Source organism: Trachypithecus francoisi, unplaced genomic scaffold (assembly GCF_009764315.1).
Source record: "Trachypithecus francoisi isolate TF-2019V2 unplaced genomic scaffold, Tfra_2.0 Lachesis_group20, whole genome shotgun sequence".
Lineage (NCBI taxonomy): Eukaryota > Metazoa > Chordata > Mammalia > Primates > Cercopithecidae > Trachypithecus > Trachypithecus francoisi.
Window position 1 is genome coordinate 23,900,962 of NW_022681466.1, and position 24,487 is coordinate 23,925,448.

Sequence of the window (24,487 nt, forward strand, 5' to 3'; positions counted from 1 at the left end):
CCTGATATACTTACCGGGTGAGTATTCCTAATCCAAAATCTAAAGTGCTCCAATGAATATTCTCTTTGAGCATGACCTTGGAGTGTCATGTCAGTGCTCAAAAAGTTTTGGATTTTTGGTCAGGCGCAGTGGCTCACACCTGTAATCCCAGCACTTTCAGAGGGCGAGGTGTGTGGGTCACCTGAGGTCGGGAGTTCGAGACCAGCCTGATCAACATGGAGAAACCTCATCTCTACTAGAAATACAAAATTAGCCAGGCGTGGTGGCACATGATTGTAATCCCAGCTACTCAGGGGGCTGAGGCAGGAGAATCACTTGAACCTGGGAGGCGGAGGTTGCAGTGAGCCGAGATCACACCATTGCACTCCAGCCTGGGCAACAAGAGCGAAACTCCATTTCAAAGAAAAAAAAAAAGTTTTGGATTTTGAAGCATTTTAAATTTTGGATTAGGGATCCTCAACCTGTACTCAGTTATGGCCAAAAAAGTCAAGCTTCTTGCACAAGGAACTTGTACAAAGATACAAGCTTTCAGTAACTCTTAGACCTAAATCTGGGGGCTATTTCAAGTTATCTATTGCTGTATAACAAACCACCCCAAATCTTAGTGATTTATAATAATACTATAATAATATTTTATATCTCATGATCCTATGGTTTGGCTGGGAGGTTATTCTGCTGGTCTCACCTGAACTTTTTGTTTTGAAATGGAGTCTCGTTCTGTTGCCCAGGCTGGAATGCAGTGGTGCAACCTTGGCTCCTGGGTTCAAGTGATTCTCCTACCCCAGTCTCCTCAGTAGCTGGGATTACAGGCGCCCACCACCAGGCCTGGCTAAGTTTTGTATTTTTAGTAGAGATGGGGTTTCGCCCTGTTGCCCAGGCTGGTCTTGAACTCCTGACCTCAAGTGATCCACCCACTTCAACCTACCAAAGTGTTGGAATTACAGGTGTGAGCCACCGCACCTGGCCTCGCCTGGACTTTTAAGCATGCATTTACCTGTAGGTCAGCTGAGCTGGTGGGTCCAAGATGTCCTCACCCACATCTGGAGCCGGGCAGGGACAGCTAGAACTCTGTCTCGATACAGCTCTCATTGCTGTGGTCTAGCCTGAGATTTTTACTTGGCAGGCATGTTTCAAGAAAGGAAAATAAAGGCAGAGGCCAGGCGCAGTGGCTCACGCCTGTAATCCCAGCACTTTGGGAGGCCAAGGTGGGTGGATCATGAGGTTGAGATGGAGACCATCCTGGCAAACATGGTGAAACCCCATCTCTACTAAAAATACAAAAATTAGCTGGGTGTGATGGTACGTGCCTGTAGTCCCAGCTACTTGGGAGGCTGAGGCAGGAGAATCGCTTGAACCTGGGAGACGGAGGTTGCAGTGAGCTGAGATCACACCACTACCCTGCAGCTTGGGCAACAGAGAGAGAGACTCCATCTCAAAAAAAAAAAAAAAAAAGAAAAGAAAAAAAAAATCAAAGCACAGCACATATATTTTTCTTGAACCTTTTATTCACTTATATAAATAAGCTCATCTATATATGTGTATTGAGTAGCAAAGTAGTGGTAAAAATATTTCTTGCTATGGTGTCATGGTGAAAGTTTGAAAGCACTTATTTTTATATACTCAGGTGGGAGTGATTACCTACCCTATATCTGTGAAGAAACTGTGTTAACATCTACATCTAGTTAGAGATACAAGATGATAAAGAATAGTAATTCTATGATTTGGGCAGTTTTATTCCATTCTAAGAGGTTTCAAAGGGAAACTTGAACAATAAGATTTCCTTCCTATACACTCAACTCCCTCAATGGAATCCTTAGAAGGAACAAAATCGGTGGCTCATGGACCGGGAAGGCTCATGATGACAGAAGCTAGTTGATCTTCCAGCTGGCTACAGTCACAGCTCTGAGGCCAAGCTTCACAGTACAAGGGCCCACACCACCTGACATTATATAAGATCATCATTTGTTTCTTGTCAGGGTTTCTCCACTGGAAAGCAGGGTCTGTGAGAGTAGAGCCCGTCTTGCTCATTGCTGAATCCCCCGTGGCCAGATCAATGCCCAGCACGTATTAGGCATCTAATAAACATTTGTGGAATAAATGAATGAGTGACTGAATGAAGGGCGTAGAGGTAGGGAAAACTGCCTCATCCCAAGTACCATATTTTATAATTATTGCTTTTCACTGACTATACTTTGTAAGCTGTTTCAATCTGTGTTGATTTTTCTTCAAATTGGTTCAGAACCCAATCCTGATCCTTTGTCCAAACACTGTTCTCAAGGATACTTTCAGATTATTGCTCGGCTGAACACACTAGTGTTACTGAAAACAAACAGCGCTGCAAAGAGAGAACTAATCACTCTGCCTTTGGTTAACAGCCTTGAAAACATGTTATTCATGAAGAGATCAGGCAGGTTTGGGGTAGGTCAGCCTATTACCACCATCACTAGAAACAACAAGTAAACAAGTAACAGCAGAAGAAGACTGCAGGATTGTTCATTTTTCTCAAAAAGGGCAATTTGTTAGCAATGGGGACCTCAAAATGTTGTCACCTGAGGGTATGGAAGAAATGAAGAAAGACACAAAGGGGATATGGCTGCTTTTTTTTTTTTTTTTTTACTTTGAACATTAGCATTAAGTTGGTTACCGTACACATCCAAAGGCCCAGCATCTCAGAAAATTCATTAGGCGGCACACCTGTACCAGAGTCTCACAAGAAAAAAATATACAATGCTACATTGAGTGGTTAAAAATACACAAAAAAGTAGTTTTTAACAATCTATAAATTTTTTATACTTAAAATCATGATTGAGTTGAAATAAAAAAGTGCATTTCAATTGCTAAAAAAATAATATTGATATAGCTAACACAAGGGGGAAATCAGTACACTGAGGGATCTGACAGGATGCTGGAAAAAACGACTCAGGGAAGCTGGGCAGCATGGGCTCGTTTGGAGATTCAGGAGCGGAGCTCAGTTCCATCTCACTGCAGTTCCATGGGGCCAAGCAGCCCTCCTCTCCCCAGTATCTTTCCCATCTTAAGAGATCCTGTCCTACCTACCTGTCACCTCCCCAACCCAAAGACTCCTCTAAACTTCTTTGCAGCATGACAGCTGCCTGCCCTACACTGAGTCTACTTGACCTTCAATTGCATCTCCGCAGAGAGGTAGGAGAGGGACACTGCCCCATTCTGGACTTGACATAAGTACCCCAGCCACATGGCCTTCATCCTTATGACCTAGCAGGCAGAACAGGGACCAAGCAGCTTCTATTTTGTCAAACTCCTTTGGACAAATATTCAACATTCAACAACAAGCTTTGTAAACCTAACGCTAAACAAGTCATGGCAAGCAAACTGGATTTTCTTTTCTTAACAAATGAGGAAAAGTGCAAGTGATCTCAGTACTGTTGGGGAAAACAAAAATAAAAACAAACAAGTTGCACCTGGCCACTTGCTGCCTAAACCAATCACAGCTTCAGTTTTGTTTTTTGTCAAGTGTTGGAGTTACAAGTAGACACCACCCTCTGTGCCTGATATTGCTCAGGTTCAGACTTGGCTGGGGGTGAGGGAACCAGGCAGAATCAGTTAAGAAGGCCATTCCAGGTGTAAATGCCTACCGGCTCTACTGGGGTAATATTTACTGTCTGGTCTTTTCCCTTCCCAGGTTGATTACTGACCTGTTTGTTGTGAAGATGCTGCTGCAATAAGCACCCATGGCCAGAGAGCTGATGATCATGGTTAGAAGCCCTTAGACAAAGTAACTGACAGAGGGGGAGCGCACAGTTTCTAACCTAGAGTGCCTGTTGCACTGGTCGGGAGGAAGGGTCTGACCTAGAGGACTTGTTCCCTGATGTAACAGATACCCCTTTGGACCTTACTCATACTCCAGAGTTCCCCCAGTGCTCTTGTTCCTCCTTCTGTAGATGTGGTGGTGGTGGCCTGTGAAGGAGATAGGAGCGGGGAAGTCTGCCTGCTCTGCCTTCAGCACACAAAGGCGCCCCCATGGGAAGGTCCTGGCTTTCAATCTGGAGGTCATCAATATGTAAAAAGTCAAATTAACTAAGATGCCTGACCCACAAGGACTCCAGACCCACAAGTCAATCATTGCTTGCATCATGAGGGATGAACGACGACTGGACTTTGTAATAAGGGAACACTTCTTAAATAATCAAAATATATGAATAAGCTTCGAGCCAAGAGGCTATTCCAGAAGAGATTTAAAAGTGAGATCTTTCTTTAGAAGGTTGAGAATAAAGCTAAAGTACTTTATTGCTCCCTTGTGGACAAAGCCAGAACTGCTGATGGAAAACAGTCACACAGCCCATGTCAAGAAACGAATAAAACACATATTCAAATTTATGGAAGATTGAGAAGAAATCATCCTATTTTCAGAGGCTACATATATGCCCTTGGGGAGACAACTTAAGAAGTAAACACAAAAATTATGTCACACAGTTTCTTTTTAACCTAATGAATTAATAGAGTATGAAAAGATATTTCTAGGAGGGTTAGAAGTTCTAGCAGAATAAAATACTTCCCACCAACTTTCAAATGCAATGAAACAGTCTTGAGTCCTGTACAGGATGTGAGTTAAAGTCTATCATGCTTATCAGACGGTCCCTTTTCACCTGTAAAAGACAGGTAGGGAGGAAGCTGTGTTCATTTAGAGGAGCTGGATATTCCAGAAACTTGATTCTCTGGCACATCCAGTACAGACACAGACTCTTTAGTTGATCAGAACTAGCCAAGGCAAGTATCAGATTTCCTTCTGAAGTTAAGCAAAATTCAGCTTCCACCCCCTTTCTTGCCCCATCCTCACTTCCTATGAAATCATTTTCAAGTAATATGTAACATCCCTGATCTCACCAGAGAAGCTGACGTAGTGTGAAAGTAACCTGCGACTGGAAAGCTATGGGAACACTCTCAGGGGCAGGAACCCCCTTGGATGCGTGTGTCAGAAGCTTCCTACTGAAACATACAAGACAGCAGGCTGTCTCAAGGACATGGTTCCGCCAAATGACAAGCAAGTACAGCTCTCCATTGTTTTATGGCCTGGGACTCTGAAGAGAAAAGCCACAAATTTTAAAGTAGATACTGTAAGTAGCTAGTTATTATCCAAGAGGCAAACTTCTAGATCAATAATGAGGAAGAAACATCACGGTGAATGAAGTGAAAGGTATTTAACACAGTAAGAAACCCTTGTTACTGATTTCTGTAACATAAAACCTTTTTCATTTTGTAAACTCATCTTCCCATCCCAAATAGCAGTGAAGCCTTCAAAAATCTTGAATTTATTCATCATCAAACATAACCAATTCTCACAATTTTGCACTATCTCACCAATAATATAGTGTCTGTTGCCAGACAGGAAAGATGGAGAATGTATTAACAGCTGCCTTCTTAGACACCCACCTTGTGTGGTTATCAGTTAGTCTTAAAAACCTGAGTACTATAACTTTAAGGAAAAGGACATGAGATTTTAAGTTAGAAAGGAAAAATGCTGACTAAGGCCCAAACACTCAACTCCAAGCTTTCATTCACCTAAAAAATGCAATCAAATCTCATTTGAAAGAGTTCATTTTTTTTTTCTTTTTCTCCAGTTTTGGAGGAGAACTGGAAGGGAGTAAAAAGAACTGTACACAGCACAAACTTCCGCTCTGGCTGTGAAGGACTAGCCAATTGCTAAATGTTTGATCACGGAGGTGCTCGATCATATTACATGGAAAACACCGCAACCTCCTTTTCATTACATCCTTCATATATTATGGATCCATCATATGTTTTAAACCATTTAGATGAAAACAGCTAGAAAAAATAAACAGAAGTTTTTGAGGGACAAGGCCATGAGAAAGCAGAAACCCAGAGAGCAATTTTAAATAAATTTGACTAAAAGAGTAAAGTCTCGCAAAATGTGTATGGAAGAGAGTGGGCACATGGGAACAGGGCAGAGCAAGAGCAGCACTCAGGATACCTTCATCAGAATGGGGAGGCATTCAAGAAGACTTCAGTTGAGAAAAAGGTGTTCAAAAGACATATTCAATGACCTTTAATTTTAAAGGAACGTCGAATTTCCGGTGAAAGTAAAGAAGGTGAAGAGTCAAATGAGGATAAAATCTTTCAACAGGGAGATGTAATATGTGAAGAAATAACATATAAATAAAAGTTAAAAATGTAACCTAAAAATGACATGGAGGAACAAAACAGAAATTCAGTCAAAATCCTTGTCCGAGGTTTTAGCTAGTTTGTAGAGTTAAGCCCACTGGAATATGGGTGAATTCCAATATTCATGGATAATGAAATAGTCAGAGGTAGGATTTAGATCAGGAAAAGAATGTTCCAGGATGCTGGCATTTTGAAGGCACTCAAAAACAGAGTGAGAGAGACTGAAGCTGCAGTGACATCAGAGGATTAGAGAGAGGTGCATACTCATGTATCTGTCATAAAGAAATAAAACAACTCCAGGAACATGTGACCATACATATATTATTAATACATAGAGTAACAAAGCAGAAAGAAAGCCACCTTATAAGTAGTTTCTTACAACAATACAGATTCTCTCTAGAGAACAAGAAAGAGTTTGTTTTCCAAATATGCATGTCTGCAAAGTAGTTTTGACTTAAAGAATTTCATAAATGGTATGTGATCTGGTTCTTTAAACAAATTTACTGAAGCAAAAGCTTCAAAGCTGGAACGACCAAGAGTTTGATTTTCCTTTGAATCTTGCAAAACCTATCCTCTAAGACAAAAAGATTTTATCATAAAGTCTATAAAAAAGTCTAGAAAGTATAAAAGTATAGAACTATGAAAGTGGATATATTGATGGCAACTTTTATGGCTTCCATAGAAAGTGTAGAGAGGATCTCTGGTTTGCTTTATCGAGGTAGTGTCCAGGGTTGGAAGGTCATCATTCTTTATTGTAAGTGCTACAGATGACAAAAGCAGGTTAGCTAGGGTGTTGTTATTGCATAATAATGCCACTATTTCTAATGGCTTATGACCTTTCATTCCTAAAAAAAAAAAAAAATCTTTTGAGAAATTTCCTATCTTGGTTCAGGCAAAGGAAAATTAAAACCCAAACTTTACTTGCTCAATTTTATAGTCTGAAGAATTCCAAATGAGTTGATTTTTTAAAAACAGTAATTAGCTGATACAATTCTTAAATGTAATGTATCCCTTTTTTCATTAAGTACTTCTCATACAGTCTAGAACAGCATTGAAATACTTATCATGTGGACCAGCAATGCAATAAAAGTTGTCTTTTCTATACAGTAGCTCAAACAGAAAGGTTTCTTTAACTTTTGTTTTCTTTTTTTTTTTTAAACATTAAAACTGACCTATCAGTGTGTGTTTTACTAGCCAAAATCTGCAAGATGGTGTAAATACACATATATCTGCAATGGATTTCTATCTCTGCTTCATCTTCTCAAAATTTAAAACTTCCAGTGAAGTAATAAAGAAACTAAACATACATATCTATTCAACAAACATAAAAACTGAAAAAAATTTCAAGAATTAAAAAATCCATAGTTTATAAGAATCTCATCAGAGCATTTTGCTTTCGGTTAGCGTATGAGTGACAATCAAATTACAGGGAAAGTTCTAACCACTAGAAAAGGATACTTTGAACCAATGTGGTTTTAAAAAAATGGTATAATTATGGTAATGTCCACGCTCAGTCATTAATCTAGAACAGTTAATGTAAATGGTAGACTATGAAAGTACAGGTAACTGATTTGCACAGGCTTCTTTGAACTACAGTAAAGTTTTTTGTGGAGATCTCCCCTGCTTGCTAAAAATAAGAAACCAGTCACAAATACATGTGGAAATGAAGCCACATGTCTTTAAATTGTTGTCTTTTCTTCATTCAGATTTAAAAATCTAACTCAGAATGAGCCTACCTGACTCAATTTGAGAAAGCAGCAGCCTTTATTAAGGCTAAGGAAGAGTTTATATTTTACTGATCAATCTTATGAGAAAGCAGAAAAATGAAAATGAAACACACACAAACAAACCAACCCACACACATAAAAAATACAATGCCAACTCATCCTCAAATAAGTCTTAACCCTAGCAATGATACAAGCCTTTGAAGACAGTAAAACTAAGTAATGAGAGACAGCCTCAATTTGTTATCTACATAATGCTTAAATGTGGCCTTTGTTGTCTTTAACAGACATATACAGATAAAGGCTGAGAACTCAAACTTCTCCATAATTATTTTTTTCATAAACAGATAACAAGTAGGTAAAAAGTTTTGAAGAATTCATGGGGTGCTGTAGCATATATGGAAGAGAACATACCACATAATGCAACTTTTATCTTACAAAGACGACCCCAACCAAATTTTCAACCCTGAGTTTGAGTCTTAAGTATGTTAAACGTGTTGCACATACATGTTTAAGGCTTAATCCTGCAGTTCTTATATTCAGAAGCATTAATGTTGTGAATATTCTTAATGCATTTCATTATTCATATGCAATATGATACTGATGAGGAGTCATTATATTCGGAGCAGTTTTCCTGAAGACCACAAATCTCAAGTCAAGGAAAGTATCCTTAATCTAGGGGAAAAAAAGGAAGTTTCTAAATTGTTCCACAATACATTTCACTAAGAACTGTACTGTATGACAATGCTAATTTTTAAAAATAATCTTTTTTTTTTTTTTGCTTCTGTTAAGGATGGTGGTGATTATTTGCTTAATACTGGTTTTCCTGTATAGCAGATATTTTCTTATGGCTATATTTACTTGAATGAAAAATCAAAGATGACTACCTGAATATTCCAGTGTATAATTATAGTACAACCTCATGAAATGGTTGATTCTGTGGTCTCAAGTCTAGAATTCAGAATTGCTGCCCAATACTGTAAATTTATTTAGAACAAAATAAGGCGGTCGGGCATGGTGGCTCACGCCTGTAATCCCAGCACTTTGGGAGGCTGAGGTGGGCGGATCACAAGGTCAGGCATTCAAGACCAGCCTGGCCAATATGGTGAAACCCCGTCTCTACTAAAAATACAAAACTTAGCCGGGCATGGTGGCGCGTGCCTGTAATCCCAGCTACTCGGGAGGCTGAGGCAGGAGAATCACTTGAACCCGGGAGGCGGGGGTTGCAGTGAGCCAAGATCGCACCACTCCACTCCAGCCCGGGCAAGAGAGCAAGACTCTGCCTCAAAAAAAAAAAAAAAAAGAACAAAATATAACCAATTAACTAAGCACAATTTACATCTTTAAAAAAAATCATTTTAATACTACAGGCTTGACCATGAAATAATGATATGTCCATATAAAAGTGTAGGTTGACAAACTTGTCATGGAATGCCAAGGAGACTGTGGAGGGAGGGGAGACAACCACTAAAGATATAACCGTCAAATGCAAGGAATTAACTTTCCTCATTGGCTTGGATACCTGGGTGCTCAAAGAATGTGTACAAATATTAAAAATACCATTTTTAAAACTTACATCCAAAACCAGGAAGAAAAGTATATCTTGAGATATTTTTCTGCCTCATTCCAAAAGTTTCCTATGCTCATTATACAAGACAGGCAAAATCAGAAGGAGAAAATTTAGAAACATTAAACCAAAAAGCTAATAGAGAGTGTGATGTTTAAAAAATACGGACTTAATCTCAGTTGAAAGAGTTCCATTTTTTCCTACCACAGAACTCATTAGCTAGAAAAGTGCTCAAAGCATATCTGCACATTTAACATTAAAAAAAAAAAAAAAAAAAAAAAACAAAAGCCAGCGTTCTGATTCAGGCAATTATTTGAAGAACCTGAAGAAAGAAAAATGAAGAAATTTCAAGATTCAAAAATGGACTGGGCATGGTAGTGTGTGCCAGTAGTCCCAGCTACTTGGTTAGCTGAGGCAGGATTGCTTGAGCCCAAGAGTTGGAGGCTGTAGTGTGCTATAGTTGCACCTGTGAATAGCCACTGCACTCTAGCCTGGGCAACATAGCAAGACCTTGTCTTTAAAAAAAAAAAAAAAAAATTGGAGAGGGGGTGGGAGGTAAGTGATTTAGCCTGGGAACTCAGTTCTCTGAGATAAAGAAATATAAAATTTTAAGCTATAATGAGTCTGGATAAATTTGATCAGTTAAGTGTAATCAATACACTAGCGCTTCTGTTCAGCCTTTCCTATAATAAGCTCCCGGTTGATTATGTTCTTCTGAAGTTCCCCAAACTTGAAAAAGTAATCTGCCTAAAGGTATTAGGGGTGCTGCTCTCTTTATCACCTAAGAATGCTGGTATTACATAATTTGCAGAGGATAGGGCAGTAAAACTTAGGAGTTTTCCTATTTACTATTTACCGTGTTAAAATAGCTCAAGGTTGTGAACATATCCATATTTCACATATAATCGATATTTCAAAATTCATAACCAATTTACCTTCTCATCTGAATTTCTCAGCCACTATCAGCAACATCATGTTTATGATTTTAAGTTTACTATTTTAGCTTCTTATAACAATTCTAGAAAAATAAAGCAACCTCAAAATGAGAGATTTCAACTTGTCATCCCATAAAAGCTAAACATGAACACAGTTCCTAAGGGAAGTGAGAAACAGACGTGACTGAGATTAAATGATCTCCACTACTTCCTCCTCCTGTCAGCAAACAGCCTTATTCAAATGTTCAAAACATGGAAGCTTTAGGTGACTTCCCTGGAAAAGGCCCCATCCCCTGCAAATCATTTCATGTAATGCACTAACGAAGTCAGGTAGAACATGGAGGACAGGAGCACATTAGGGAGCCTCTCTGAGTGTTACACAGAGATGTCAAAACTACCAAGTATTTATGCCAAATCCTGAAAGCAAAACCTCGTTTTTGCAGTAACCTGGTGTGGAGACCCTCTCAGATACATCTAGTCTCTGAAGCACCTTTTGAGTTGTACGGATGTAAGAATAACTTTGAATTATAGAAGTTATATGCATCTTTAAGAATCACATTTTGATGACTATAAAATTTTTTTTCTATTTTACAACATAGGTTCAGCTACACTGAAAAAATTACACCGCTTATTGAAATACATTTCATTTTAGAAACAGACTACTAAAGAAGTCTATACAAAAACTCTAAAATAATTTCTGTAGTAAAATAAAGAGTGCGTTAGGAGAGCTACACGAAGAAAATTTGTCTTTCTCTATAATGCTTGATATACTGTGAATCATGGCCAGCTCAACTCTGTAGCTGGCACCAAAAGCTGAAAAGAATTCCTTACCATACACAGTGATACAATTAATGCTCTGGATTAATCTCACAGCCTTCCCGATTAGTACAAAGGAAACCAGGCCTATCCCCTCTTTGAGGAGAAGTCCGGGATATAAAAGCAAGCATACCTCATCAGCTGATATGAAATTATAAAATTCCACAAGTCTGAGTATTTGAAACTTATAAAAGTCATCAGAAAATGCAAGCAAATTGGGCTTTAGTTCAGTGGTTCCCTTGGTTTAGATGACAGTCCCTCTGTGAGCTCAAGGTAGTCTTCTTGTTCATTCCCTTGGATCTGTTGATTCAGTGACACTGGCGAAGCTCTTGGTAGAGGCGGAGGAGAGTCTAAGAACTAAGGAAATGCTCACCGACTCCCTCTGTGCACGCTCACACATGGGGACGTGTCTCCTGGAGAACACACTAAGGAGACGGATGTTAATGATGCTGTGCTGAACTGTTCTTCTCTGCCAGGTGCCGCAGAAAGTTGTCATCACTCTGGCCTCTATGATTTAAAGGCTCACTCTTAAAGAGAGCTGGAGGTGGGGGGAGGTGAGGGACTGGAGGGATGGGAAGGTGATGCGGGTGGTGAGGGTGTGGGTGGATGTGCAGGTGTGAGAAGGGGTGGGGGATGGGCCGAGGGGGAAGAGTGCTTACAGGATTCATATTGATTGGAGGGGTTGGGGTTGTGGGTGTGTTCACCACAGAAGGAACTGGGGTGGCTGGGGAAGTTGTAAGTGGGATCTGGACAGCAGGTGGCACATTCACGGGGCTGGTCACCCGAAAGCACTTCTCCTTGTGGGCCTTAAGCATATTCGAGAAGCGGAACCGCTGGCCACACACATCACACGGATAGGGCTTCTCGCCTGTGTGAGTTCTGCGGTGTCTCTTCATGTTGGGGCGGCTGGTGAAGCTTTTGCCACAGATTTCACAGATAAAGGGTTTCTCTCCTGAGATGAACACAGACATAAAAATGATTAACATATTAGGTGGTGATTGTGTGCTCACGCTTCTTCTTTTCTTTTTTTTTTTAATAGAAATGGGGTCTCACTATGTTGATCAGGCTGGTCTCGAACTCCTGGCCTCAAGTGATCCTCCTATCTGGGCCTCCTAAAGTGCTGGGATTACAGGTGTGAGCCACTGCACCTGGCCTATGAGACTGTATTATAGAGTCATTTAAAAATCCTCTCAAATTTGGACTTAACAGATCAGAGTAGAGACAACTAAAACTTACATACACCCTACCATCTGGGCTTAGCTAAAAGAAGATAAAGATGGGGGAGAAGGCATCTACATTAGTGATCCTCTACATCCTACATAAAGAACAGTTCAAATGGCTTTCTGTGCTCAAGGAAACATCCTAGATGACTCTTTGCCTTTAAATTTAGGCAAGTTAATCTGTAAGCTATTTATTTATTTATTTTTTGGTTTTTTGAGACAGAGTTTTGCTCTTGTCACACAGGCTATAGTGCGATGGTGCGATCTCGGCTCACTGCAACCTCCACCTCCTGGGTTCAAATGATTCTCTTGTCTCAGCCTCCCGAGTAGCTGGGACTACAGGCGTGCACCACCATGCTGGCTAATTTTTGTATTTTTAGTAGAAACGGGGTTTCACCATGTTGGCCAGGCTGGTCTCAAACTCCTGACTTCAGGTGATCCACCCACCTCGGCCTCTCAAAGTGCTGGGATTACAGGCGTGAGCCACTGTGCCCGGCTGCAATTCCTTTTTCCTTTTTCTTTTTTTTTTTTTTTTGAGATGGAGTCTCACTCTGTCACCCACGCTGGATTGCAGTGGCGCGATCTTGGCTTACTGCAAGCTGCGCCTCCTGGGTTCATGCCATTCTCCTGCCTCAGCCTCCCAAATAGCTGGGACTACAGGCACCCGCCACCATGCCCGGCTAATTTTTTGTATTTTTAGTAGACACAGGGTTTCACCGTGTTAGCCAGGATGGTCTTGATCTCCTGACCTCGTGATCTGCCCGCCTCGGCCTCCCAAAGTGCAGGGATTATAGGCGTGAGCCACTGTGCCCGGCCTTGCAATTTCTTTTTTAAAGAGGATCTTGCTCTGTCACCCAGGCTGGGGTACAGTGGTATGATCACAGCTCACTGCAGTTTCAACCTCCTGGGCTCAAGCAATCCTCCCAGCTCAGCCTCCCAAGTAACTGGGCCTTCTACAGGTGCCAGCTACCACATCTGGCTATCTTTTTTTTTCTGTAGAGGCAGGGTCTCCAAATTTTGCCCAGGCTGGTCTCGAACCCATGGGCTCAAGTGATCCTCCCGCCTCAGACTCCCAAAGTGCTGAGATTACAGGCATGAGCTAAGGCCCTGTCCTGTAAGCAATTTCTGATATTCCAAACAAAAGTAAGAATTTTCTGAAAATGTCCTGTGGGACAAAGAAGTCTCTTCCTGTCTATTCTTACAGAATCCTTAGCAAACAGCTTGCTTTTTGGCACTGAACTTAGAAAATACTGGCTTGACAAACCTACAGTATGAATTTCACACCACAGTGTTTCTCAATGAGAATGCTACCAGCATTTCTGCAGACAATTCCTCATTATGTGGGACTATCTGGCATTCAGCATTCCTGATGCCAGCCTACTGAATACACACAAGAGATTTCAACAATAAAAAAATGCCCCTACGCCATTTCCAAATGTCTGTGGGTGTAGGGAGGGTGTTGGGGGTTACCGCTCCTAGTTGAGGACCACTGGGCCAATGAGTCAAAAAAGGAGACAGAATCCCATAGTTCTTAGGGCGTTTAGAAAGGAAATTAGGTTTGGGTTCTGAGGGCTTAATTTTTAAGCTTCCCTAACTTGCTTTTGAACTTACTGCTTAGTTCCATTCTGTGTCTGCCTGCTTCTCTACCCAGGCTGTAGAAAATAAAATGCTTTTTGATTCTGTATGTCCATCAGTCATTTTATATGGGATGCTGAGGTGAGGTGGGGAGTACTTCTGTACATGCACTTTGGTGAACCATACGCTTGTATTGATCAATTCCTGCATCAGTCCTCCATATCTATAGCTCGTCTCTTTACATTAACTCCTATAAGAGTGTTGCTGTCACTTCCATTGCTGCTCCCTCTTCTCCCAACAGGTGTGTTTATTCTACTCATGTGTATTGGGTCTTACTGTATACCAGGCACTGCTAACTGCTTTACATTTATTAACCTTGGTGATCCTCACAGTGACTGTATGAGGCAGGTACACTATTACTCCTTATTTCACTCATAAGGGAATTAATAAACTTGCTCAAGTTTATATGCTAATGGAGAGTTAGGATTTAAAATCTGCAGCCTGGTTCCAGAGTTTATGTTTTTGACATATAAACCACAGTATTTCACAAACCACTCAATTTGCATTTCTGCACACATGAAGGGATGTATTTTCTTACTTTCTCATCTACTTTGGGACTCCTTTTTTTCCCACCCCTCCCCGGGCCCCTTCTTATATTACTAGGAGAAAACACCTCTTTACTCATAGTACAAATTTCTTGTCTCCAACTTTTCATTGTAATAGAAAACTGACATCCTCTATGGCCTCTTCCATGGAAGCCAGAATTTTCCTCACTTTCCTGAGAGATTGAAGAGTCAGTTTTCTCCATAACTATCAGTATTATTTGAAACCTATCATATTTCTCTTGTTTTTTTTTTTTTTTTTTTTTTTTTGAGACGGAGTCTCGCTCTGCCGCCCAGGCTGGAGTGCAGTGGCCGGATCTCAGCTCACTGCAAGCTCCGCCTCCTGGGTTTACGCCATTCTCCTGCCTCAGCCTCCCGAGTAGCTGGGACTACAGGCGCCCGCCACCTCGCCCGGCTAGTTTTTTGTATTTTTAGTAGAGACGGGGTTTCACCATGTTAGCCAGGATGGTCTCGATCTCCTGACCTCGTGATCCGCCCGTCTCGGCCTCCCAAAGTGCTGGGATTACAGGCTTGAGCCACCGCGCCCGGCCATTTCTCTTGTCTTTACACTTTTTTTTTGAGACGGAGTCCTGCTCTGTCGCCCAGGCTGAAGTGTAGTGAGTGGCACGATCTCAGCTCACTGCAGCCTCTGTCTCCTGGGCTCAAGTGATTCTCCTGCCTCAGCCCCCAGAGTAGCTGGGATTACAGGCACATGCCATCACACCCAGCTAATTTTTGTATTTTTAGTAGAGATGAGGTTTCACCGTATTGGCCACGCTGGTCTCAAACTCCTGACCTCAGGTGATCTGCCCACCTCAGCCTCCCAAAGTGCTGGGATTACAGGTGTGAGCCTCCACGCCTGGCCCTCTTTACACTTTTCATTCTTCAATCACTGCCACAGCTAGGCTCCTTACTGTGACTCATCTTCACCTTTCTGGATGAATTCTGAGCCCAGTTTGTTTTCCTTCTTTTTAATCAATTTCCTCCAACTGTCTAAAAAACTTCAACTTCTGGCAGGGTGTGGTGTCTCAAGCCTGTAATCCCAGCACTTTGGGAGGCCAAGGCAGGAGGATCACTTGAGGCTAGGAGTTCGAGACCAGCCTGGGCAACACAGTGACACCCTGTCTATATATTAAAAAACAAACAAAAGCCCTTCTACTTCTGTGTTAAATGGAATTAAGCAAATGAATCATAGTATATTTGTTTGATGGAAAATACCATTGAAAACAATGTTACAGGCTAGGTAAAGTGGCTCACACCTGGAATCCCAGCACTTTGGGAGGCTAAAGCAGGAGGACTGCTTCAACCCAGGAGTTTGAGACCAGCCTCAACATGGTAAGACTCTGTTTTTACAAAAAAATACAAACAATTAGCCAAGTGTGGTGGTGTGCACCTGCAGTCCCAGCTACTGAAGAGGCTGAGGTGGGAGAATGACTTGAGCCTGGGAGGCAGAGGTTGCAGTAAGCTGAGATTGCACCACTGCACTCAAGCCTGAGCCACAGAGAGATGCTATCTTAGAACAACAACGTTATAAAGTACAGAAATGTATTTCTTTTTTCCTTTTTTTCTTTTTGTGGTGGAGACTCACTCTGTCACCCAGGCTGGAGTGCAGTGGCGCAATCTCGGCTCACTGCAACCTCCGCCTCCTGGGTTCAAGTGATTCTGCCGCCACAGCCTCCCGAGTAGCTGGGACTACAGGCGCCTGTCACCGTGCCCGGCTAATTTTTTGTATTTTTAGCAGAGACAGGGTTTCACCGTGTTAGCCAGGATGGCTTTGATCTCCTGACCTTGTGATCCACCCGCCTCGGCCTCCCAAAGTGTTGGCATTACAGGCGTGAGCCACTGCGCCCAGCCCAGAAATGTAATTATTAACATGAAAATGTATAATCTATTAAGTTTATCTATGGTCTATTAAATAAAAGCAAGTTATGAAAATGCATGCATGAGGACGGGTGTGGTGGCTCATGCCTGTAATCCCAGCACTTTAAGAGGCTGAGGCAGGCGGATCATTTGAGGTCAGGAGTTCGAGACAGGCTCGGCCAACATGGAAAAACCCCATCTCTACTAAAAATACAAAAATTAGCCGGGTGTGGTGGCACACACCTGTAGTCCCAGCTGCTGGGGAGGCTGAGGCAGGAGAATTGCTTGAACCCGGGAGGCAGAGGTTGCAGTGAGTGAGACTGTGCCATTGCACTCCAGCCTGGGTGACAGAGCAAGGCTCCATCTCAAAAAAAAGAAAAGCATGCATGGTATTATCTACCTTTTAAAAATATATATACACGGAAAGAAATACAACAGGCCAGCCACAGTGGCTCACACCTGTAATCCCAGCACTTTGGGAGGCTGAGGCAGGGCAGATTGCTTGAGCCAGGAGTTCAAGACCAGCCTGGCCAACATAGTGAGACCCCCAACTCTATTAAAAGAAAAAAATACAACAAATGTTACCAGTGATTATCTCTAGGTAATAGGATCATGGGTGATGTTTTATTCTTTATGCTTATCTCTTTTTTTGGTTTTTTTTTTGAGACAGGGTCTCACTCTGTCACCCAGGCTGGAGTGCAGTGGTATGATCTTGACTCACTGCAACCTCCGCCTCTGGGTTCAAGCAATTCTCCTGCCTCAGCCTCCCAAGCAGCTGGGACTACAGGCATGCACCACCACACCTGGCTAGTTTTTGTATTTTCAGTAGAGGCAGGTTTCACCACATTGGCCAGGCTGGTCTCAAACTCCTGACTTCAATTGATCCACCCACCTTAGCCTCTCAAAGTGCTGGGATTACAGGTGTGAGCCACCATGCCTGGCCCTCATTTGTAGTCTTCTATACTATAAGTGATTTGCTGCAGAAAGACCAAAAACTACTAGAACTAGCCTACTACAAATGCCTAGATTCAAATTAAAATTGGTCTTTTTTACTGCTTAGTAATCTTTTATTCACTTCTTAATGTCCACATTTGTTGTTCCAGACCTTCACTTGACATTAACCCACAATCCCATCTGCCTCTAAATCTCATTATTCATTACGCCCCATCTCCTAAATGTGTTTAATGGTTGATATTAAGGTTTCTCTGAAACTTCAAGGTTAAGATTACAATGAGGTTGAAACAAGGATAAATACAAATCTAATATTTAAAATCAACTACCTGTACACTGTTCCACTTTAAGGAAAAGCTGGTAAATGGGTGGCAAGAGGATATAATTACAGCTAAATTCATCAAGGTAACTGGAAAAGTATGTATATTAATATATCTAAAGATATATCCGAACTTTTACATGTAGATAAAGCTAACCTAATTGTACAGCAATGTAATGAGTCTGAAGAAAAAACAGTATAAATGAAGACAGAGAACCTACAGAGAAGATAGAAAAGAGCAAAAATTAGGCTAGTTGTCTTTTGTATGTGGTCTGTCCAATAAACACAAGCATTCCAGTCTGCTTAGGGTGAATATCTTTGGGCAGAATAAATATGTATATACATACACACACCCCCTCCTCACACACACACACACACACACATACATATATATACACACACATACATACATATATACATCTAACCGAAATCTTTCTTGAATTTTATTTTATTTTATTTTATTTTATTTTATTTTATTTTTTTTTGAGACGGAGTCTCGCTCTGCTGCCCAGGCTGGAGTGCAGTGGCCGGATCTCAGCTCACTGCAAGCCCCGCCTCCTGGGTTTACGCCATTCTCCTGCCTCAGCCTCCCAAGTAGCTGGGACTACAGGAGCCCGCCACGTCGCCCGGCTAGTTTTTTGTATTTTTTAGTAGAGACGGGGTTTCACCGTGTTAGCCAGGATGGTCTCGATCTCCTGACCTCGTGATCCGCCCGTCTCGGCCTCCCAAAGTGCTGGGATTACAGGCTTGAGCCACCGCGCCCGGCCTCTTTCTTGAATTTTAAACCCATTTTTCTTTTAATTTAATTTTATTTTTTTGAGACAGAGTCTCGCTCTATTGCCCAGGCTGGGGTGTAATGGCGCAATCTTGGCTCACTGCAAGCTCCCCATCCTGGGTTCATGCCATTCTCCTGCCCTAGCCTCTCGAGTAGCCGGGACTACAGGCCCCGCCACCATGCCCAGCTAAGTTTTTGTATTTTTAGTAGAGACAGGGTTTCACCATGTTAGCCAGAATGGTCTCGATCTCCTGACCTCGTGATCTGCCCTCCTCAGCCTCCCAAAGTACTGGGATTACAGGTGTGAGTCACTGCGCCCGGTCTAAACCCATTTTTCAGACTGCTTACTTGAATGCCCCAGAGATATCTCAAAACAAGTACAAAATTAAATTCGTTATCCTATCTATCAAACCTGCTCTTCCCTCTACTATTCTCTATCTTGACAAATAGTTTTATGCCCCACATCTGAGACTAACCCTTGATTCTTCCCTTCTATGCTACCCTTTGATACTACTGATATCCAATCAATCCCCCAAGTTCATTCAAACAAATAAATAAATAAAAGTTCATTCAAACTTGGTGATTGAATACTATTTTGATAGTACTGATATCCAGTCAATTCACCAAGTTCTACTTTGTATCACTTTTAAAGTGATAACTTTAATCTCATCAGTTGCCATTACCATAAATTTTATTTTATTTTACCTTATTATTTTTTGAGATGGAGAATCGCTTGAACCCAGGAGGTGGAGGTTGCAGTGAGCTGAGATCACGCCACTGCACTCCAGCCTGGGTGACAGAGCAAGACTCTGTTTCAAAAATAAATAAATAAATAAAATAAAGATAATAATCTCCTTAATAGATTATTACGATACAAAACACAAGTAAAGTGCTTACAACAGTATCTGGTAAAGTGCTTACAACAGTATCTGGCACATAGTACTCAACGCATTTTACCTGCTATTATCATCACCATCAACACCATCATTACCATTCAGCAGACTATAAGCTCCTTAAGAGCAGAAACCAGGTCTTAATTCATCCTTGTGTCTCTAGGCACACAGCACTGTGCCTGGTATAAGGAGAATCAGTAGGTATTCTATTTTGAACTCACCCTATGTCCACACCATCCTAGTAAACCCTGACTGATGGCCGGTCAGCCTTCCTAAACAAGGTCTGCCTCATTTCTCTTTAACTGCAAGAAACAGTCCAATACTGTCAGTTCATACAATGTCCTTAATCCCAACCAAAACACACTGCTGTCTCTAAATGTAGTTTCATTAAGCCTTAGAGATCTATCTGTATCCCCTTCCTTCTCTAAAGCTAATCCTTCTCTAAAACCAACATTTCTCCTGTACCCTTCAGGTACTACTGTCATTCTTATTTAATATCAAGAAACCAGAGGCCTAGAGAGGTTACACAATTCTGCTAGTGATTGGCAGAGCCAGGTTTGTCCAACTTTACCATCTAGCTGCTTTTCCAGTTTGGACACTCTGAATAATATTAAAAGGCAGATGACAAACCAGAGGTAAGTATTTCAACATTAATGAAATTTAAAAAGTCAAACACTAATGGAACGACGAACACAGAAAAGGCACAAGCAATTCAGAAAAGAAAATACATTGATAACTATTAAGCAGATAAAAATGTTCACTCTTACCTAGTAATTAAATAAATGCAAATTAATATAAGAAATCATTTCTCACCTATCAAATCAGCAAGGATTTTATTTACAATTATAAAGGGCTGGGCAAACAAGTATTTTCCCTCTGGGTTTTTAAAATTTTCTTTTTAATAGAGATGGGGACTCACTATATTGCCTAGGCTGGTCTTGAACTCCTGAGCTCAAGTGATCCTCCCACCTCAGCCTCCCAAAGTGCTGGGATTACAGGCGTGAGTCAGTGCACCTGGCCGCAAATGAGTATTTTCATTTTCATACAGCGGGCAGGAGTATATGTGGAGGGCATTTTGTAATACATGACACTAAGTCTTAAAAATGTGTGTATCTCTTTGCTATAATAATCCTACTTCCAAAAATTTATCCTAAGTAAATAATTACGACTGTGATAACACTGTGATAAACAATATTGTAGCTATTTATTTTTTTGAGATGGAGTTTTGCTCTGTCCCCAGGCTGGAATAAAGTGGCGTGATCTCAGTTCACTGCAACCTCCCTGTCCCGGGCCCAAGTGATTCTCCTGCCTCAGCCTCTTGAGTAGCTGGGATTACAGGTGTGTGCCACCACACTCGGCTAATTTTTTGTATTTTCAGTAGAGACAGGGCTTTGCTGTGTTGGCCAGGCTGGTCTCGAACTCCTGACTTCAAGTGATCCACCCACCTTGGCCTCCCAAAGTGCTGACATTACAGGTGTAAGCCACTGTGCCTGGCCTGTGGCTATGTATAACAGTAGAAAAATTGGAAACAGAAATAACATAAATGTCTAGCAGGGACCTGGCTAAATAAGTGGAGAAAATATCCTTCACTGGCCAGGCTCAGGGGTGGGGCTCATGTCTGTAATCCCAGCAGTTTGGGAGGCTGAGGCGGGTGGATCACCTGAGGTCAGGAGTTCAAGACCAGCCTGGCCAACATGGTGAAACCCCATTTCTACTAAAAATAAAAAAAAATAGCTAGGCGTGGTGGCATGTGCCTGTAATCCCAGCTACTTGGGGGCTGAGGCAGGAGAATCACTTGAACCTGGGAGGTATAGGTTGCGGTGAACTGAGATCGGGCCAGGCCTGGGCAACAGAGTGAGACTCTGTCTTTATTTTATTTTATTTTTTTTTGAGACGGAGTCTCACTCTGCCGCCCAGGCTGGAGTGCAGTGGCCGGATCTCAGCTCACTGCAAGCTGCGCTTCCCGGGTTTACGCCATTCTCCTGCCTCAGCCTCCCAAGTAGCTGGGACTATAGGCGCCCGCCACCTCGCCCGGCTAGTTTTTTGTGTTTTTTTAGTAGAGACGGGGTTTCATCGTGTTAGCCAGGATGGTCTCGATCTCCTGACCTCGTGATCCGCCCATCTCGGCCTCCCAAAGTGCTGGGATTACAGGCTTGAGCCACCGCGCCCGGCCTGAGACTCTGTCTTTAAAAAAAAAAAAAGGCCGGGCGCGGTGGCTCAAGCCTGTAATCCCAGCACTTTGGGAGGCCGAGATGGGCGGATCACGAGGTCAGGAGATCGAGACCATCCTGGCTAACACGATGAAACCCCGTCTCTACTAAAAAAATACAAAAAAAAACTAGCTGGGCAAGGTGGCGGGCGCCTGTAGTCCCAGCTACTCGGGAGGCTGAGGCAGGAGAATGGCGTGAACCCGGGAGGCGGAGCTTGCAGTGAGCTGAGATCCGGCCACTGCACTCCAGCCCGGGCGACAGAGTGAGACTCCGTCTCAAAAAAAAAAAAAAAAAAAAAAAAGGCCAGGCGCAGTGGCTCGTGCTTATAATCCCAGTACTTTGGGAGGCCAAGGCGAGCGGATCATGAGGTTGGGAGTTCGAGACCAGCCTGGCCAACACAGTGAAACCCCCGTCTCTACTAAAAATACAAAAAAATTAGCTGTGCATGGCGGCATGAGCCTGTAATCCCAGCTACTCAGGAGGCTGAGGCAGGAGAATTGCTTGAACATGGGAGGCGGAAGTTGCAGTGAGCCGAGATCGCGCCACTGCACTCCAGCCTGGGCGACAGAGCAAAACTCCATCTCAAAACAAACAACAACAAAACAAATCCTTCACTTTATAGGACTGTTGCAAAGGGTACATTAATTAAATGAGATAAAGCACTTAAGATAATGCCAGACATACATGTGTATAATAAATTATAGCTACTATTATAGCAAATTTACAAGAATAAATATTATATAACCATTAAAATTATATTGCTGACATAATACAGCAAAAGAAAAAGCAGGTTACAAGAGTATAAATATCCAACATTTGTTTTTACTATATACATGAACACATAAACACTTATGCAAAGTATCTGTCTATATGTGTGTTAAGAAACTGAAGAATTTTTTTTCATGGGTATATGCCAAAATGTTAAGAATGGTGATCTCTTGGTGGCATGATTTTATTTTGTTTGCAATTTTCATAGTTTCTCATATATTTTAATAAGTATGTGTTACTCTTTTTCTGGTTTGTTTGTTTTGATTTTTGAGACCAGGTCTGGCTCTGTTGCCCAGGCTGGAGTGAAGTGACACAATCACAGCTCACTGCAGCCTCGATCTCCTGGGCTCAAACCATCCTCCCCGCCTCAGCCTCCCAAGTAGCTGGGACTACAAGTGTGTGTCACCACCCATGGCTAACTTTTGTATTTTTGCAGAGCTGGGGTTTTGCCATGTTGCCCAGACTGGTCTTGAACCTCTGGGCTCAAGAGATTCACCTGCCTTGGCCTCCCAAAGTGCTGGCATTACAGGCGTGAGCCACCACGTCCAGGTGTATATGAATTACACCTTTAATGAGAAAGATAAAAATTTGGGGGGCTGGGCATGGTGGCTCATGCCTGTAATCCTAGCACTTTGGGAAGCCAAGGCAGGTGGATCACCTGAGGTCAGGAGTTCAAGACTAGCCTGGCTAACATGGTGAAACTCCATCTCTATTAAAAATACACAAATTAGCCAGGCATGGTGGTGTGCACCTGTAGTCCCACCTACTCAGGGGGCTGAGGCAGGAAAATTGCTTGAACCTGGGAGGTGGAGGTTGCAGTGAGTGGAGGTCACACCACTGCACTCCAGCCTGGGTGACAGAGCAAGACTCTGTCTGAATAATAATAATAATAATAATAATAATAATAATTTTTTAGGGGGTGGGAATTTAGGTAGTTGTATTGCTTTAGAAGAAACAAGAAGTATTCAGTTTGCCTATCTGATCAAAGACGAATACTCAACATAAATTTATTCAATAACTAAAATAATCATGAAAGAAACACTTCAGTTTCACATTATGAACATTTAAGGGTCCAAAGAAAAAAATGACAAAGGAGAAGAAACAAAGATATACAGGAGAAAGAGTGAGGAAGGAATGGGGAGAAAAGCACACAGGGAAACAGGCAGGGAAGATAAGGGGGATGCAGAGACAGAGACTTAAGTGCTAGAGGTTCCTTTCAATTCTGTGACATTTACCAAGCATCTATGTGCCAAGCAGTGTGTGTGAATATGACAAAACTTCCGCCTTCACAAAAAAGTTATGTTCTGGCCAGGGGTGGTGGCTCACGCCTGTAATCCCAGCACTTTGGGAAGCCGAGGCAGGTGGATCATTTGAGGTCAGGAGTTCTAGAGTGGCCTCACCAATATGGTGAAACCCTGTCTCTACTAAAAAAAAAAAAAAATTAATCAGGCATGGTGGTGAACGTGTGTAATCTCAGCTACTCGGGAGGCTGGGGCAGGAGAATCACTTGAATCCTGGGAGGCGGAGGTTGCAGTGAGCCAAGATCGTGCCACTGCACTCAGTCTGGGTGACAGAGCGAGACTCCATCTAGAAAAAAAAGAAAGAAAACCAAAAAACCCCCCAAAACTTATGCTCTGTTTAGTTCCATGTTTTCTTGCTGTATCACACACAAAAAAACCTGAACCCTAAAAATGACATTAGAACTAAGAGCCTATCCAAGAGCCACCAAATTATAAGGAGAATCTGTTAACTATTCTGATGTATCCTGTCATCCACTTGGCTATATCTGCAAAGTTATCATTTTCTTTTCAGGTCTAATTTAACTAATTAAACTGCTTTCATGACTCTTCATCTAGACTAAAAATCCTTAAAATCTGCGGGTGCTCTGTTCTGAATGAGAAAGAAGCCCACTAGGTAGGCGTTTTTCTTTGGGCTTCAACAGAGAACTGCGAACTAAAGAGATCCAGCCATGGGCAGAATTTCCTCACCACTAGTTAAGCAAAAAGAATAGCAGGCTAAGCAAGATAATCTCTGTTGTTCTTTCCAGCTTCACTATTCTGTAGACTAATGGAACCTGAAATCCTGTCATTATATTTTATTTAGAAACCTGAAA

The 24,487-nt window shown here is 41.9% G+C and overlaps 1 protein-coding gene across 4 annotated transcripts in view; it reads right to left on the minus strand.

Annotated features, from left to right (window-relative positions):
- Positions 1 to 5,586: 5,586 nt before the first annotated feature.
- Positions 5,587 to 24,487, minus strand: part of ZNF652 (zinc finger protein 652) — a 70,751-nt gene continuing 51,850 nt past the window's right edge. For 2 of the 4 annotated variants that reach the window (XM_033183394.1, XM_033183397.1), the window contains one exon: positions 5,587 to 12,153. In XM_033183394.1, coding sequence (XP_033039285.1) covers positions 11,642 to 12,153 — 512 coding nt within the window. In that variant the 3' untranslated portion in view covers positions 5,587 to 11,641. The remainder of the gene's footprint in view (positions 12,154 to 24,487) is intronic. The other 2 variants (XM_033183395.1, XM_033183396.1) reach the window with 1 other exon arrangement.